The sequence below is a fragment of the Phacochoerus africanus genome, chromosome 12 (genome assembly GCF_016906955.1).
Source record: "Phacochoerus africanus isolate WHEZ1 chromosome 12, ROS_Pafr_v1, whole genome shotgun sequence".
NCBI classification, from domain to species: domain Eukaryota; kingdom Metazoa; phylum Chordata; class Mammalia; order Artiodactyla; family Suidae; genus Phacochoerus; species Phacochoerus africanus.
The window spans coordinates 26,596,960-26,613,892 of record NC_062555.1 but is presented as its reverse complement, the minus strand read 5'-3'; the positions used below and the strand labels follow the sequence as shown (position 1 = coordinate 26,613,892).

Sequence of the window (16,933 nt, the reverse complement as noted above, 5' to 3'; positions counted from 1 at the left end):
AGAAAAAATAAATAAATAAAAGGAATCCAAATTGGAAAAGAAGAAATAAAACTATCACTATTTGCAAACATGATACTATACCTAGAACATCCTAAAGATACTACCACAAAACTGTTAGAGCTCATCAATGAATTTGGTAAATGTTGCAAGATACAAAATTTATATATAGAAATCAACTGTATTTCTATATACTAACAATGAAAGATCAGAAACAGAAATTAGGGAAACAATCTTGTTTACCATCACATCAAAAAGAATACAAATCCTAGGAATAAACCTACCTAAAGAGACAAAAGACCTGTACTCTGAATACTACAAGAAGCTGATGAAAAAAATCAGAGATGACACAGGTGGAAAGAAATACCATGCTCTTGGATTGGAAGAATCAATACTGTCAAAATGACAATACTACCCAAGGCAATCTATAGATTCAATGCAATCCCAATCAAATTACCAATGACAGTTTTCATAGAACTGGAACAAAATATTTTAAAGTTTGTTTGGAAGCACAAAAGACCAAGAAGAGCCAAAGCAATCCTGAGAAAGAAAGACAGCTGGAGGAGTCAGGCACCCTGATTTAGACTATACTACAAAGCTACAGTCATCAAAACAGCATGGGACTGGCACAAAAACAGAAATATAGATTAGTGGAACAGGACAGTAAGCCCAGAATTAAACCCGCACATCTATGGTGAACTAATCTATGACAAAGGAGGCAAAAAAAAAATACAATGGAGAAAAGACAGTCCCTTCAATAAGTGGTGCTGGGAAAACTAGACAGCTACATGCAAAAGAATGAAATCAGAACACCCCCTAACACCTCACACAAAAATAAATTCGAAATGGATTAAGAATATAAGAGCAGATACTACAAAACTCTCAGAGGAAAACAGAGGCTCAACACTCTCGGACATAAACCACAGCAGTATCTTCTCAGATCCACCTCCTAGAGTAATGACAACAAAAACAAAAATAAACAAATGGGACCTAATTAAACTTCAAAGTTTTTTTGCACAGCAAAGGAACCCTAAACAAAATGAAAAGACAACCCAAAGAATAGGAGAAAGTATTTGTAAATGAAACTACTGACAGGGATTAATCTCTAAAATATACAAACACCTCCTGCAACTCAATACCAAAACAAAACAAAACAAAACAAATCAAAAAATGGGCAGGAGATCTTAACAGACAATTCTCCAAAGACATAAAATGGCCAAAAAACACATGACAAGATGTTCAACATCACTAATTATTAGAGAAATGCAAATCAAAACCACTATGAGGTAACAACTTACACCAGCCAGAATGGCCGTCATTAAAAAGTCTACAAACAATAAATGCTAGAGAGGGTGTGGAGAAAAAGGAACCCTCTTAGGCCGTTGGTGGGAATGTAAAATGATGCAATCACTATGGAAAACAGTATGGAGATTCCTCAAAAAACTAAACAGAATTACCATATGAACCAGCAATCCCATTCCTGGGTATTATTCGGAGAAAACCATGACTCAAAAAGATGTATGTACCCCAGTGTTCACTGCAGCAATATATACAATAGCCAAGACATGGAAGCAACCTAAATGTCTATCAACAGAGGAATAAAGAAGATGCGGTACATACACACAATGGAATATTACTCAGCCATAAAAAGGAATGAAATAATGGCAACATGGATGGACCTAGAAATTATCATGCCAAGCAAAGTTAAGACAGTGAGACACAAACATCAAGTGCTATTGCTTATATGTGGAATCTTAAGGATACAACGAACTTATGTGCAGAACAGACACTGACTCACAGACTTTGACAATCTTATGATTACCAGGTTAGCGGCAGGGGTGGGGTGGGGGGGTGGAGAGGAATGGGCAGAGGATTTGAGATGGAAATATTCTAAAATTAGGTTGTGATGATAGTTGTAATAAAATGCAATGAATTAAAAAAAAAGAAATATCAAAGCATACAGGTTGGTACCAAAAATATTCAAAAGAAGAGAATCACAGCAGTCACTGTTGTTGGGCAATTACCCAATTACATCTCAAGTTGAGTCACGTACAAGTAATGACAACAGGGCTCTCTGTGCAGCAGCACAGCATTAGGTCACAAACATGACCCTCAACAGAGTAATACAGACCAGCACTGTTGGTACTGTCTCACTCGGATACCTCCAGGCCTCTGTCTGCTCGTGTGTAAAATGGAAATAATGCCACAGACCTTCTTTCTTTAACAAGAATGTTCATACATGGATAAAAGAAAATGGTGATTTCAGAAGTTGAAAAAAAAATCAAAGATTCCAATTCATTTAAAGCCAGGTAAATATAATTATACTCAAGAGTAACCTGTACATATCTGAAGTCAGTTTAGTTCAACTACAAATTTATTATTATTTTGTTATTCAAAATATATGTATAATAATATATAATCAAAAAATAGAAAGGAGCAAGCTTTTGAATCCTTACATTTTAAATACTCTGGAAAAATCAAGAATTTCATGAGAACAATGAAAATGCCATGATGAGGAGTCACCTCATGCCAGTCAGAAAGGTGATCAGCAAAAAGTTCACAGATAATAAATGTTGAAGAGGGTGTGGAGAAAGGGGGACCCTCCCACATTGTTGGTGGGAATGTAAATCAATGCAGCCACTATGGAAAACAGTATGGAGTTTTCTTTAAAAAAAAAAAAAATAGGAAATAGGAGTTCCCATCATGGCTCAGTGGAAACGAATCTGACCAGCATTCATGAGGAGGCAGGTTCGATCCCTGGCCTTGCTCAGTGGGTTAAGGATCCGGCATTGCCGTGAGCTGTGGTGTAGGCTGGCAGCTACAGCTCCAATTCAACCCCTAGCCTGGGAGCCTCCATGTGCTGCAGGTATGGCCCTAAAAAAATAAGACATAAACAAACAAACACTAAAAATAGAGTTACCATGATCTAGCAATTCCATTCCTGGGTATATATCCAGAACAGACAAAAACTCTAATTTGAAAAGATACATGCATTCCAATGTTCACAGCAGCACCATTTACCATCATCAAGACACAGAGGCAACCTAAGTGTCCATCAACGGAATATTACTCAGCCACGAAAAATAATAAAACCATGCCATTTGCAGCAACATGGAGCATTACGCTTAGGTAAGTCATCACTTGTTTGCCTGATAAAAGTGGAAAGGGCATCTGCAAAAAGATGGAGATTCATGGGCCTTTTAGAAGAACCGGCCTCATAGAGTTGGGGAAGGGAGAGCGTGCTGTGACCAGCACCTTCTGGAGAGGCTGGGCCCCATCCACGGTGTGAGGAGCCCTGTAATTATAGCTCCTCATACAGAGTAAACGTTCAATAAGTGTTTGCTTCACAGGTGTTAATGTCTTAATCACCAACACCAAGTTTAACTAAAACTAAGCGCTATCTCATGGAAAATATCTATTTTCAACCCAATGTTTTTACTGTTAAGTATAGTAACTCCCTATTGATACATGGATGAGATCATTACTAGAAAAGGAAAGAATATTGAGCACCAAAAGCCATAAATAAAAGTACTTAATAAGCTATAAAATACATGTTCCCAGTATCAGTTGTGTGCAGCTAAGGCATTTTGATCCAGAATCCTCCTCATTTGTACATAACAACAGTGGCATAATTCAAGAGGAAAGAGGAAAGATCTGACAAACAGGTTTATATTCCAAAGGATACTGTTTCTTGGTTTGGGTTTTTTTTGTTTTGTTTTTCTGTGGGTTTTTTTTTTTTTTGTCTTTTTGCCTTTTCTAGGGCCGCTTCCCGCAGCATATGGAGGTTCCCAGGCTAGGGGTCTAATCAGAGCTGTAGCTGTTGGCCTACACCAGAGCCACAGCAACGCGGGATCTGAGCTGCATCTGCAACCTACACCACAGCTCATGGCAACGCCGGATCATTAACCCACTGAGCAAGGGCAGGGATTGAACCCAAAACCTCATGGTTCCTAGTCAGATTTGTTAACCACTGCGCTACGACAGGAACTCCTTGGTTTGGGTTTTTAATACTGACCTATGTCTTAAAGTATAAGAAATTTAAAAATCCCAAACCTTTAAGCTCTGCATTCTTCTAAATGGAATGACTATATCTAGAAATAACTCTTGCAGAGTCCTTAGCATTCCTACCAGCAAGGCTGGTTGGTAGGCACGGGCTTTATTCTCGTGAAATGTTGCCTCTGCATTCTTTTTAGGAAGTAGCCTTAAAAATTTAGCAGTAGCTAAATGGATTGGTATGCTTTCAAATAGACATTTGGCGGGGAAATTAACTTGCTTAAAAGCTTTAGTTTTCACATAGATATAAAAGTCTGTTACCATTTGAGCTATAAAATTAACACCAAAGAATTGCTCTTCGAATGAAAATTTCACTGTTTAAAAACTTCACACTTCATTTTTCACTGTTTCCCAAATTTTGCCATACCGAAAAATTAAATGGCAATTTGGACTTTTAAAAGCTCTAACAAATCTACTACATAAAGGAATATTTAAGATACTGTTAAGAGGTGGCAACACGGAATCTGCTCAGGGTGTCTGCTTTTTGTTTTTTTTTTTTTTGGCTACCATAAATTCTGAATGATTATTTTCCAAACAAACTGCATTCCTACTTCAGGAGAGAAAATATTTAGTAGCACATCTGCATTTCAAAGCTCCTGTTCTGAGAACTTTTCTACATAACTGAAGAGATTAAAGTAAGATCACTAGTCTATACTTTTTATCTCTCATTTCCTCAGTAAGAATTAGTTTCCCTGTTTACCTACCTATGACAGCTTTCTATTATTTCATCATGGCGTAACAGCAGACTTTACCCATCTGAAGGACCATACTATTTTTTTTTTTTTTGGAAAGTACATCAGATAACATGTTTTGCTTTATATCTCTTTTCAAAACTGGTAACTATATAGAGTGAAGCAAAAAGTGGCAACTATTTTCCTTTCCCAACTGTAAGACCTTCTTCTGTCTGGGCCAGACTTTGATGTCTGCCCCTTGGCTGAGAACCCGCAAATCCGACTTCACACTTAGCTGCAGTGAAGTAGCCCTGCAGGCAGGCCGACTTCAACCAACCGCCAGTGGTGCCATCATTAAAATCCTGCTGAAGGTCACCATGGCAACCGCCTGCTGAGGCTCCTCTGCTGCACTCGGCATCTCCTAATCAGCTACCATGTGAAATGCAAATTCAGACAGTCTGAAAATTAGTCAAGAAGAATAGGGGATGAGGATGCAGATATGTGAAATATTCATGTGCTTCATGGAAAAGAGAAGACAGCATGAATGACACAACAAAGAAGGGCCCCTGACATTCTTGCTATCATTGTGCATTACCGTTCATACCCTACTGTATTTCCAGGCCCGGAGTTCTCAAGTTGGTTTCGTGAAATGCCGTATTTATATGCTATACCCAAAATAGTAATTAAAAATGGCCAACATAATAGCATTAACATCAAATAGAGATAATGCTTCTAAATTACCATCACTGCCTTGTAGGAGTTTATTCTAATTACCGGAGTGCAAGTGCTATGAAACAGAAAGCCAAGTGTCATTGATTATCAGTATCAAAACTGCTAGAAAAAGGGTACGTTTAACATCCTAGGACCACAGATGCTTTACATAGGGTAAAAATTCTTTAGAGATACTTCTTATGCAAGGTATGTGGACTCAATCCCCCTTACAGGAAACCTAAACCAAGTGCATTCATTTCAAAATAGAGCAACAAGACCACCAAAAAGGTGAACATGACCACTGTTTTGTCTTTTCCCCTTGCTCCTTTCCATTTTCCTTGGGCAAGAACTCTACTGCTCACGAGCGGGTGAGACGGCCTAACTCAATACAGCGTTTTCTCTGGGTGGGTCCCCAGTGAGCTTTCCAAAAAGAGTGACGTGACCGCATTAACCCAAGACACAGCTCTTCTGCATATCTCCTCCTTAAATAGTGGTAAAATCATGATGCATTAGGGAAAAATGGGAGATGTTTTGTTCGATGAAAAACTGGATGTTGGGTGGAGCCCAAACAACTCACGTTTGGGGTGGGTTACCGAAGTGAGTAAGGATCCAGGCTCAGCTCCCAATAAGGAAAAGTCTTCTCAAATTTTCAGTCCCATCCCATAGACTCTTTACCGTGTCTACAGTGATAACCTCACACGTTTCCCACAGAATCTGACTGCAGCCGGGAGGTGGTAATAGGACGGGTCTTGGAAAAGGAGGCAGGGGGGAAAGCTGAAAGGGTAAGGCTGGGAGACATGAAGCTGAGAGATGTTCGGTTCCATTCTGGGAAAACCCAGGTGGGAGGGCAGTTCTGCCAGAAGGGAAGGTAGTACTTGTGTGTTGGGCTGAGACTGTGAGGATGAGGAGGTGCCCTATCAGGAGGGTCCAGGACAGGCTGATTAGGATGGCCTGGGCTTGGGCATGCAGTCTGCCCTTCGCCACGTTCAGGAGGCTGTAAGGTCAGCCACTGCTCCTGCGGCAGGTAGGAAGTGGCCGATTTTACACCACGCGCCGGGTTGTGGTCCTCTCCACGTGGCGAATCTGCAGAGTCAACTCTCTAAACAGCGGCGCCTCCGAGAGAATGAAAACGGAACCAAGGTGCTCTTTCTGCCACCTCCACGCGTCATGTGTGTTACTGGATAAAGGAGGATTTCTTAATAAAATGCAAGCGTTAGCGGAATGAACAACGGATGAACACAGGGACTGAGAAATGACTTACCTCCTCCGAATAGTGATCGGAAGGCAGAGGCGGGTAGTCGCACTGCTCTATCTTCTTACACAGCGAGTATAAGTTCATCTTGTCACCGTAGAAGGGACTCTGCAAAGCGGCCATCTGCAAAATGCTCCCAATGAGACTGATACAGTTACACGTTAACTTTTAAAGGGGATTGCATCAAGTATGGTACGCTGGGGTAGAAAAAGAATGACACACACTTTGAGTGACATTATCTAGGCATTCTGATTTTTATGAATATCCTTTTCAGAGAATTATTTAGTAAGTCTTAGAAAGTATTACTTCAATTTCTGGTTCTTATTTTCAATATTTAAACTTCCCTAAAAGGGAGAAATGGTTAGTATACACATAATTCTTCACTGATATATATATATACACACACACATATATGAACATCAAACAGTATTAAGAAAAGAGCATAAAATAACTTAAAACGCTTTGCAAATATAAGGCCATTAAAGCAGCTAGTGTATCTCATGATGCAACAGACATCAGTGGTACAGATCAGCCACGTTAACGGTGGAATTAGGACAAAAATGAAACTGAAGCTAAAACAGAATTATAATCTAAGCAATGGCTTAGGGAACAGAATGCACGGCATTTTACATCGCATGACAGTTTCTGTAGGGGAAGGTTATTTTGAGATTAAAAAAAAAAAAAAAAGCCTTCTCAATCTGAACGTTCTAACTGATTCTCGAGTAGTTCACAATGAATTGAAACTACGTTTCTTTGGGAAATATCTCGAAAACACTAAATACGCTCGAAAGCCCTAAGAATCATAGCTGCTACTTCGAGGCATCCAAATGAGATTTTTATGCAGGAAAAAAAAAAAAAAAAAAAGAAGAAGAAGAATAAACGACTTTAAGAAAGACATTATTGAATTTAACCTGAAGACAAGGTTCTCGCTTGACATTTAGAGTGCCAGCAAGGATGGTGGAAGCAAGGTTACAAACTAAAAATTCAATTTAAAATGTTCGCCTCCTGTTCAGACCTTCTAAATCTTTGAACCGAGGCAGCGAGAATACAACACGGAGTGCGAGGCTGCCCCAGAGCCAGTCACCCTTTTCTACATGTGCTAATAAGTTTGATTTTGGAAGGACAATGTGTACATTCCCCAGACAGGCCGCGTGTGTGTGAAACACGCTGGTCCGTGCTGTGCTACTCAGTGGGCATCAGCGGGGACAGGACAAGCTGAAAATGGCTCTCGTCGGTCTGGGCTGCTCCAGGCAGAGCTTAACTCCTTCCCAGCCTGGACCTGAGGCTGGCAGGGGAAGCCGGCCCGAGCCTTGCTACATCTGACACAAACCACCTTCGGGAGAGGTGCTCCACACGGAGACAGAAGGGAGAGACAATGTGATGATGGTCCCCAAACCTCTAAGACACCCCATCGGAGAGGGAATTTCAGAAGAGACGCTACAAGCATAATTACGGTTTTTGCTACAATGCAAGGACACTCTATGATAAAAGAGAACCTTTCCAATACCACCTTAAAAAATGGACTGTGTGTGTAAACTCTGGTCTCTCCGTGTTTGCAGAAACCCTAAGTAAACATACGTATATTCATTATCATACGCCGGGAGTTCATTACAGGACTTTTGTCTCAATACTGTAGAGTGTTAAAAAAAAAAAAAAAATCTGAATGTCCCCTAAGGAGTTAAACAGGAATAGTATATTTTCATGCATCTCCTGCTTTGACAGATGAAAAATGTCAACTGTCCTGTTTTTATTTTCAAGCTTTTGCACTATTCATCTGGTTCATTAGTGCATCTCGATGCCGCCCCTGACAGCTGCTCGCCCTCTCCTCCCAGCAGCTGAATTTTTCAGGCTAATTTGATCCTCCACACTGAGACGATCGCTAGAATGATTGACTTGCTCCCTGACCTCCAGGGTCCGACTTTCCTGATTAGTATTCTGGGGGTGTCGGAGGGACGAAAGCCCACTGTCTGTCTTCAGGGCTGGTGGCAGCTCTCTTTTTTTTTGAACTGTAAGCCACCAACCTACAACCCTGGAAGGATGCAATTGCTGCAGTGAACAATAAAGGAAATGTGTAAAACCTACTTTTCCATGTAAAGGTCCGTGTAGCAAAAGCACAGCATCTTGATTTTAATTAGTAAAGTCTACTTTGTTGCATATCAATTAAAACTGTACTGCTAGTTTTTTTTTTTTTTTTCCTGAGGTTTCAGGACTATTTGAAAGTCTAATTTTCTGAGTTTAAAAATACATTTTCAAAAAAAAGCGTTCCCACTCCTTCATTGTTACTAGTAAATTCTTAGTGGGATATAATATAAAATCTCTATGTGATGCTATGGCCCATTTTTTAAAGCTAAATTACTGCGCATTTTTATTAACGTTCTATTAAAGCATAACCGGAAGGAGATACAAGACAAAGGTAAATTAAATCCTTAGAAAAATTCTAGCTCTTCCAAATGACTTGCACACAGGAACTTAGAAAATACACTGAGATGAAACCTAATGTTAGTGTTAAGATGTTAAGCACCATAACTCAAAATCATCCACAACACATAAAACTGCATGATCGTAGGCACGTCCAAAGACTTAATTTTTATTTTGGTCATCGTTTTAAATATACACAAAAACAGGACGCTGCCTCTCAAAGGCGGATTCAGAATGTGAAGCATTATTTCAGTTTTTACATGGGAGTCTGCTAGTCCTCAAAGAATTATGCAAACTCTCCCAAACACGCTTATTTTCTCAACTGAACTTTTTCCTTTTCATTGCTAAATTTAATCTCGATAGGAGAAACCAATTTGCCATTCACTTTTAAGTGTTTAAGGGGGAAATGCTGCTTTGATAATGTTAGAGTATTGGCCTGAAGGAGTCTAAGGTTACCTAAACTGGCATAAAATATTTTTAAATGTACAAAGTGACTTTTAAACTTAGCATCAAATCAGTTCAACAGTGTACCAAATTAACAGAATATAATACAGTGAACATAAACAAATCTCTTTTGATCGCACATGCGTACATACAAACGTATTTTGTCATATAACTCATAACTTTTGAATAAACATTATCGCAGCAATGTTATTTAAGAACATTTAAAAAATATTATTTTTCAGGTGGTCATTAGTTACTTCAGTAGGAAAACCAAAATAAACAAGCTTAGGTTCCTTAAATTTAGGAAAGTTGAACCTGCAGTCTGTAAAATAATGATTAAAGATTATGATACACGTTAAAAAAAAAAAAAAAAAACCCTGATGCTCCATTTCCAAATAAAGATGGAGCAATTAAAATAGATGATCTCATCAGATATTTCAAGTCAGGAGACAAGAGACACAAAATAGCATGAAAGGCACTGGTTTCTATCTCTTTAGATTTCCTTTGTACATAGTAAAATATGAAAACGAGTCTATGTATTTATTTTCCTTCATTTTAGTTTGTTGAAAGAGTTACCTAGATGTAGGCTAACATTTAGTTAACAGCTTTGACTGGTAGCCTCCGTTCCGAGGAAAATTACCATTCGATTAAAGAATAAAATTACCGAAGTCACCGACTTGAGTGTTCTTTGACACCATTCCTCAAACATGAGTACAAAATGTGCTCGTGCTGTGCCGTCTCCTACTCATCCAAATGGTCACGGTGCCAGATTTGCCAGAGGATCTACCTACATAATTCTATCAGCCTTTAATAAATTATCACCGGCAGAACAGGTGAGACGGAGTAGTTCACAGGGCTTTACCAAGACAAATTGTTCCTCACCAAAACTAAACCAAGCGATAACCTAGAATTATCTGCCTGTAAACTATCCTTAAAGCTGAACTGCTGTACATAAAAGTGAAAAAAAAAAATTGACCAATGTATTCGCTATGCTTTCATATTTTAAGTCCATTCCATTATACCTCTCCTGCTATGCATGGGCAAGGTTTTTTAAAATAAATATTCATATATATATTTTTATAAATAATATTATGAATACATTAACATAAAAAACATTAAAAAAAACCCAAACTCCCAACAAAAGAAAACAATGAAAAATATATTAGAGGAAATAAATGTGTAGAAACATATAGATACTAAATTGCACTATAAAAACAATTACGAAGTCAATGAATTTACTCTTCATAATTAAAAAGCCAATTCTTAAACACAATCCAGAAAAAAAAATAAGTGCATAATAAGTGTATACTCTAAGGATGGGGAAATATATTCCAGTACATACAGTTACTTCAATAGATGATATTTATCAGCATCACCTACCTCATACAGTAGACAGCCAAGGGACCAGATGTCAGATTTGAAGTTGTACCCATTTTCGTGTATTCTCTCAGGAGACATGTAATAAGGTGTACCCACTGCAAAAACAAACCAAACAAAACAAGAGGAGTATAAAAAGGCAGAGGCAGCTGTGAGAAGAACTTACATACAAAATTCTAGATTGAAAAATGTCATTAAAAATAATTCATTAGGATCAGAAAATTTGTTTTGGGTTAATACCGAAAACTTTTAAATGCTTCTTTCTTCCTGACTCCTCAACTGCACACTTGCATCTATCCCACATTACAAAGGGTGTGGTGGCTTAAACATGCTTTCCTCTTGATCAATGTAGGGAGAATCTAGCGAGCATAACTGATGGGGAAAAAAAAAGGAATTCTAACAAGAAATTCTAAGTGGCTCACGCTGGTTTCATAATTCATTTCAACATGGCTTGCATATCCCAAAGAATTAAGCACGATAATTTAATAATTTATTTTAAAAGAAACTGTAAGGTGTAACAATTGAGTAGAATGTATATAAATAAATCAAATGTATGAACTTTTACAGGACTATCCCTCAGAACATTGCTATGACTATTAAAATTACAAATGATGTAAATCATTAACCTTTAGTACCTTACTTACTCCCACTTGAGAATGAAAGAGTATTTTGGACAGCAAAGGGTTTTATGATAACATGTGTGAAAGATCACGGACATCTCTGAAAAACGTCTGAGACTATTACTACTGAGACCTTTATAGAGACGAGACACTGGATATATTTTGGTTTTGCTTGTCTTGATGCGTGAATATGTTTTTCTTTTCTTTAGGACCATCTTAGAAAATGCTAACATAAGAGAGGCTAATAAATTAATATTTATTAAGTATCTTAAAATAAGACATAGACATTATATTTTGTAGGGTAAAAACATTCAAGTGGCTTTCAAAGTGAGTATCTTCACTTTCAAACTTCATGGGTATTATTTCACCACTGTGAGCCTCAAGTTTTGCTAAATAAAAAAAAAAAATCAAAGTTTGACAGCAATATTCAGAAAGTTTATTTGTTCGAGGCAGCTGTTGCCTAAACTGTGCTGGCACTCACAGAGAAACACACATTCTCCTTTTTCTATTAATTTTCAAGAACTCCCGGGGTGTTTATGGTACATCTTAAAGATGGCGTAACTCAGGATGCTGAACAGGCATGTTTAGTCCGAGGCACCAAGAAGAGGTCCACCAACAAGCAAAGCATCACCCTCAAAGGCAGGAGTCGACCTTCCAAAAGAATGACGTTATATCCTAACGGCTGTGAGTGGTGTGAACTATACTAGGCCAAAAGGGTGAAAACAAGAAGCATCTATCCACCAGAAATCCTAGCTATACTGGAGAACCTTTTTTCCTCATAAAGGATGGTCCTGACCAGAACGGATGAAAGGGAGGTGTTTATGAAAGGGAAGCAGTGAAGAGAGAGGATGCAAACGGGAAGATGAAAGAAATTTAAATAAAGTACGAAGTCTTTGGATATGGTGTTAATGAGACAGACTTTAAGAAAGAAAGAATTTAATTGCAGCAATTCCTTTGAAGACAAACAAGCAAATTTGCCAATTTCTGTCAGGGTGAGAAAAGCCCCAAAAACTTTCAGAGAGAGCTATGGGTTTGGAGAATCTGGATCGTTGCGGAGGCAAAGAAACACGCGCTCTCCAGCTCTGGGAGTCCCGACCCCTTTCACGTGCGCTTTTCACCAGCAACGCCGATTACTGGGAATATTTAACGCGCGCTCTGCTCCAGGGAGGGTGGCAGGTAGAGCTGGAATAATCGACGGGCTGCACAGGCTCCTGCTTTCAGGACATAAAGCCAGTGACTGGCAGTGACGGATGTGCAGACAGAGGCTGCATGGCATCCACAGGGGGCAACAGAAAACACTGAGGCTTGAAGGTTCAGGGTTTACCGAAAGCAAAGGTAACGTGAACCAGGAGCTCTGGGAAGCCTGCTGATGCATTAGGGGTTTGATGTGAGTGTGAAAGATGGATGATAGAGAAACAGAAGAACAAATGCCTGGCATTTTACAGAGATTAGCCCCGGCAGCACACCTTCACGGCCACACAGAGCGACCCCACGGCCGGCCGGCACGCCAGGGGCCTGAGAAAGGGGTGGTGGGGAGCTCACCAAACTCACTTCCCTGGGAAGGCTCGACACACCACAGCCTCTCCTGGGAGCTGCTGGAGGTCACGGCCCAAAGTTCCACACCCACTGAACACCAGTGCTTTGAACGCACACTGACTCCCCTTCCTAATGGGCATGACGAACGTCTTTATACTAAACACGCGTGTTTTAATAGGAGAATGACATACATCTTGGATAGATATTAAAATGTAAATCTGGGTATGCTACTCACCTCGCTGACCCACATGTGTCCCCAAGAGTGTTGGGTAGAAAAGGAGAGCCGTGCCTCCTGCCCTACGCTTACCGGTCGGATCAACTCACAGTTAAGGGCTGAGCCCGGGGTCTGGGGGAGGTCCCCGCCACCCCCAACCTGCTCCCCGCAGGAGGCCTCGTCTTGGCTGCCACTGAGCACAGGGCCCCTGCCCAGAAAGGACCCCTGCCCAGAAAGGACCCAGCTTCACCCCTCTTCCCAGCAGAGTTCAAACGCTCAGCAAAGTGTGGAATGTGTTTCAATGCAGCGCTATGTTTTCCCGGGTTCCAATTTGGTGAATACATAATTACGTCCTAAAAACAGGTCTCTGAAACTCCTGACAGCTGTGTCTATGCCTGCTGCTGCCTCAAGAATGGCGTGGCTTCCAAACAGCTCTACCAGGAGAGGAGGAGCTGTGGAGTGACGTGATTAGACATTAAGATGAGCATCAATTCCTGGGCACTCAGGGGCTTCGGGCTGCAGGATGTATGGGTCCACTCACCTTTCAAGAATTTGTGGCTGTAGGTTAAATGGGCATATATTTTATTACAGCAGATACTTATGTCATCTCAACCTCCAGATGTGGTAAAAGTAAGAAGTGGATGATGATTATTATAAAAAACAAAAGGGCTGATACTAGAGGAAAACTGTTAACAACTGACATTACTCTCTGACCTTTCTTCAAAATACAATAGGACAGTCACTCAAACATAAGAATTGTCATTACTTTAATTGACTTATTCTAACTATACGAGAAAAGCTTTACATGGGAAATACTCTGTTAACATACATTCTACAACTTCTCCTGAACAAAAAATGAAGACTGATTTTTGCAAGTGCTAAAACATGTTTAAGGGAGCCAAAAAATTGTTACTGTGCTGTTACAGAATATACGACTAAATTAATCAATGACTATCATTTTACCAGAGTAAGTCACCTACAGAATTTTCTCAATAGTTTTGCTAAACACTTAGCACGGCAATTTCTAAAAAGACTTGAAGGAAAAAAAATATATAATAGAACCCCTGCAGCATCTTTTTATATGTTTCGATTTGGGTTGATTATTTGGGTTTTGTTTTTTAAGTTAGGGAGTTAAGGCAAAATCAGTCAAGGGTCCGGAAATCTGTTTCACATCTTATCTCTGCCACTGACTGGCTAGGACCCCTTCACTTCTCTTTTTACTCATTTTCCTCACCTGTAAGATGCAGTGAGGAGGAAGATGAGGTCGCTTCTGAGCTCCTTTTGCTCTAAAATTTGACAGCACTCATAAACACCCTACAACTGCCCATATGGAAAATGAAATGGAAAAAAAAAAAAAAAAGGAATACATTCCTGTTTTCAACTATTGCCTAGGACAGCTGAATGAAATGTTTTAAGTCAGAGGGTACAAATGAGCAAATTCTGTTTAGAATGTTGCTTCTTTCTCTCAGAACAAACTGCAGAAAGAAAGCCTTGAACGCTCCCTTGCTGGGAAGACAGAAAGGAGAACACAAGTCATCGTAAACCTTAATTTGATCTAAAATACACACACACACACACACACAACTTCAGGAAACAGGAATTAATTTTCATTCTTAATCTTCACACTCTTAAGTCAGCCCAGCAGTGATGCTGGCAGACCTCATAGAGAGAGGCCAGATTTACTTAATTGTAAAGCATATAATCTGAGGTCAGTACAGAGTGGCTGAGGGGTAGATCAGTATTTCTTCTATGAAAGATAGTCATTAAATAAATTTTTCACCTTTCAAGTGTAACTGGTAACATTTAAAAACCCAGAACATTTTTTTTGTTGTTGTTATTATTGTTACCCTGCTCGTGCATTCTCTTGGTGAGCTTTTAACAGTGTTCATCAAGCCTCCTACACTGTTGTAGGTGCTGGGGAGACAGAAATCAACAGTGTACCTCCCTGTCCTGCTGGGGCTCACCGGCAGGTAAGACGGGGACTATAACGAGGTAGTTTCATGAGGTGTTACTACTATTATCTTTTTGCGGAGAGGAGGCACGAGGAAGTCAGGTAATTTGCCAAGGATCACAAAACTAGTACGGTGTGGACCTAGAAGTCAAGCCAAGTGGTTCTGTCCCTTGCATTTAAACAGCTGTTTCGTTCAAAGCGACCACTGTGAAATATAACTGGAAAAAAAAAAAAAAAAAAACTGCATCTTGCCAATTTAAGAAGCAGAGAATGCTTCTAAACATCTCAGCATGTACATATGAAAGGCCAGCCGTAAGGGTCAAGGGTCAATGGACGATACGCAAAAATTATCCTATTCTGCAGCAAGTCTGTTTCAAATAAACACTCGTTAAGAGTAGATGAGAGGTTAAACATGCACAGTTTACATTTAGAGAATAGCTTCTTCCCAGCACGATTATTTAAGTCAAGAAAGGAACGTTAAAAATAGATCAGTCAAAGGAGCCTTTAATACCAACCAAACATATGCTGCCTTTACGGCTCCACACAATGATGAGCTAGAAGGGGTGCAAGCCGGAGAAAAACCCAGGTGCTAGGGGAGGTGTGGGAAAAACAAGTGTGTGACCACAGGTGGCACTGGCACCAAAAATGAAACTGCTTTAACGTCTGGTTCAGGAACACTAATTTCCCAAGTTGCAATCAGAGGCTGTGTCACACTTGGAAATAGTGTGGGGAACATGAATGGTATACTCAAGAGACCCCAGTGTGAAAACTCTGATGCTGGCTGAACGATGGCCGTGCATTTACTCTGCTGGCAGCATCTCAAAATCAGAGACCCGTTGTCTCGTTATAAGGGAAAAAGGCGTTCAAACAATCTTATAACGAAAACAACAACAACACGACTCCCCCTGAGGGGTTTCAGATATGTGTCCAGCACAAGGATCAGTATCAGTGCACTCCAGCGCTTTGTAAAAATCTATTCATTCTCAGAATGTACAACAAGCATATATAAGAACTAAATTCATGTACATGCAAAAAAAAAAAAATTCTCCAACTTGGCTCTTTTGGGAGATGTTATGAGAGCAAGTAAAATACCATACCAGAACACAATTAAGTGAACTTTTTTTTCCCCTTCTTTTTACTAGAACAAGCAGTCAGACAGGAAGCACTTCATTGTATACAAGAAATGCAACTTTGGTACAAAAAGACTTGCTTGGAGAGCAAACATATAACTGCCCCTAATCACTTACATATAAACCTTTGGAGTATACAGTGCGGTTACATTTTACGGCAGTTCAATTCTTCTAATTATGTTCCGTTAAAATTACCTTTTATCTCCTCCCATATTCCAGTCCATGATGGAGCAAGCTGCTCAGAAGTAGGACTGGTACTAAGGAGAGACACCCTTGAGGATTAAATGAGTCTTGTAAATAAATTTTTTTAAGTAGAACTGTTAATAAACTAACAGTAATGATAGAAAAGGACTTGCTTGCAAAATTTATATTATGACAAGCATGGTATTTTCTCCCTTGAAAAATAAATGCCTATCACCTACAAAGGTCGATCATAAAAACGTGATATTTTAATATCAAAACATCAACCTAAAAAAGAAAAGTGCTTAATTTCAATAATGCAAACTTCCAATAAAACCTCTGATTTTTAAACCATGTCACCTTACCAGGCTTTGGAGGA

The 16,933-nt window shown here is 39.5% G+C and overlaps 1 protein-coding gene across 2 annotated transcripts in view; it reads right to left on the bottom strand.

Moving 5' to 3' along the window:
• The window catches only part of NEK7 (NIMA related kinase 7), a 157,729-nt gene that overhangs the window by 22,812 nt on the left and 117,984 nt on the right, over positions 1-16,933 (bottom strand). For both annotated transcript variants that reach the window (XM_047755524.1, XM_047755525.1), the window contains 2 exons: positions 10,927-11,021; positions 6,694-6,807 (listed from right to left, as the gene is read on the bottom strand). In XM_047755524.1, coding sequence (XP_047611480.1) covers positions 6,694-6,807; positions 10,927-11,021 — 209 coding nt within the window. The remainder of the gene's footprint in view (positions 1-6,693; positions 6,808-10,926; positions 11,022-16,933) is intronic.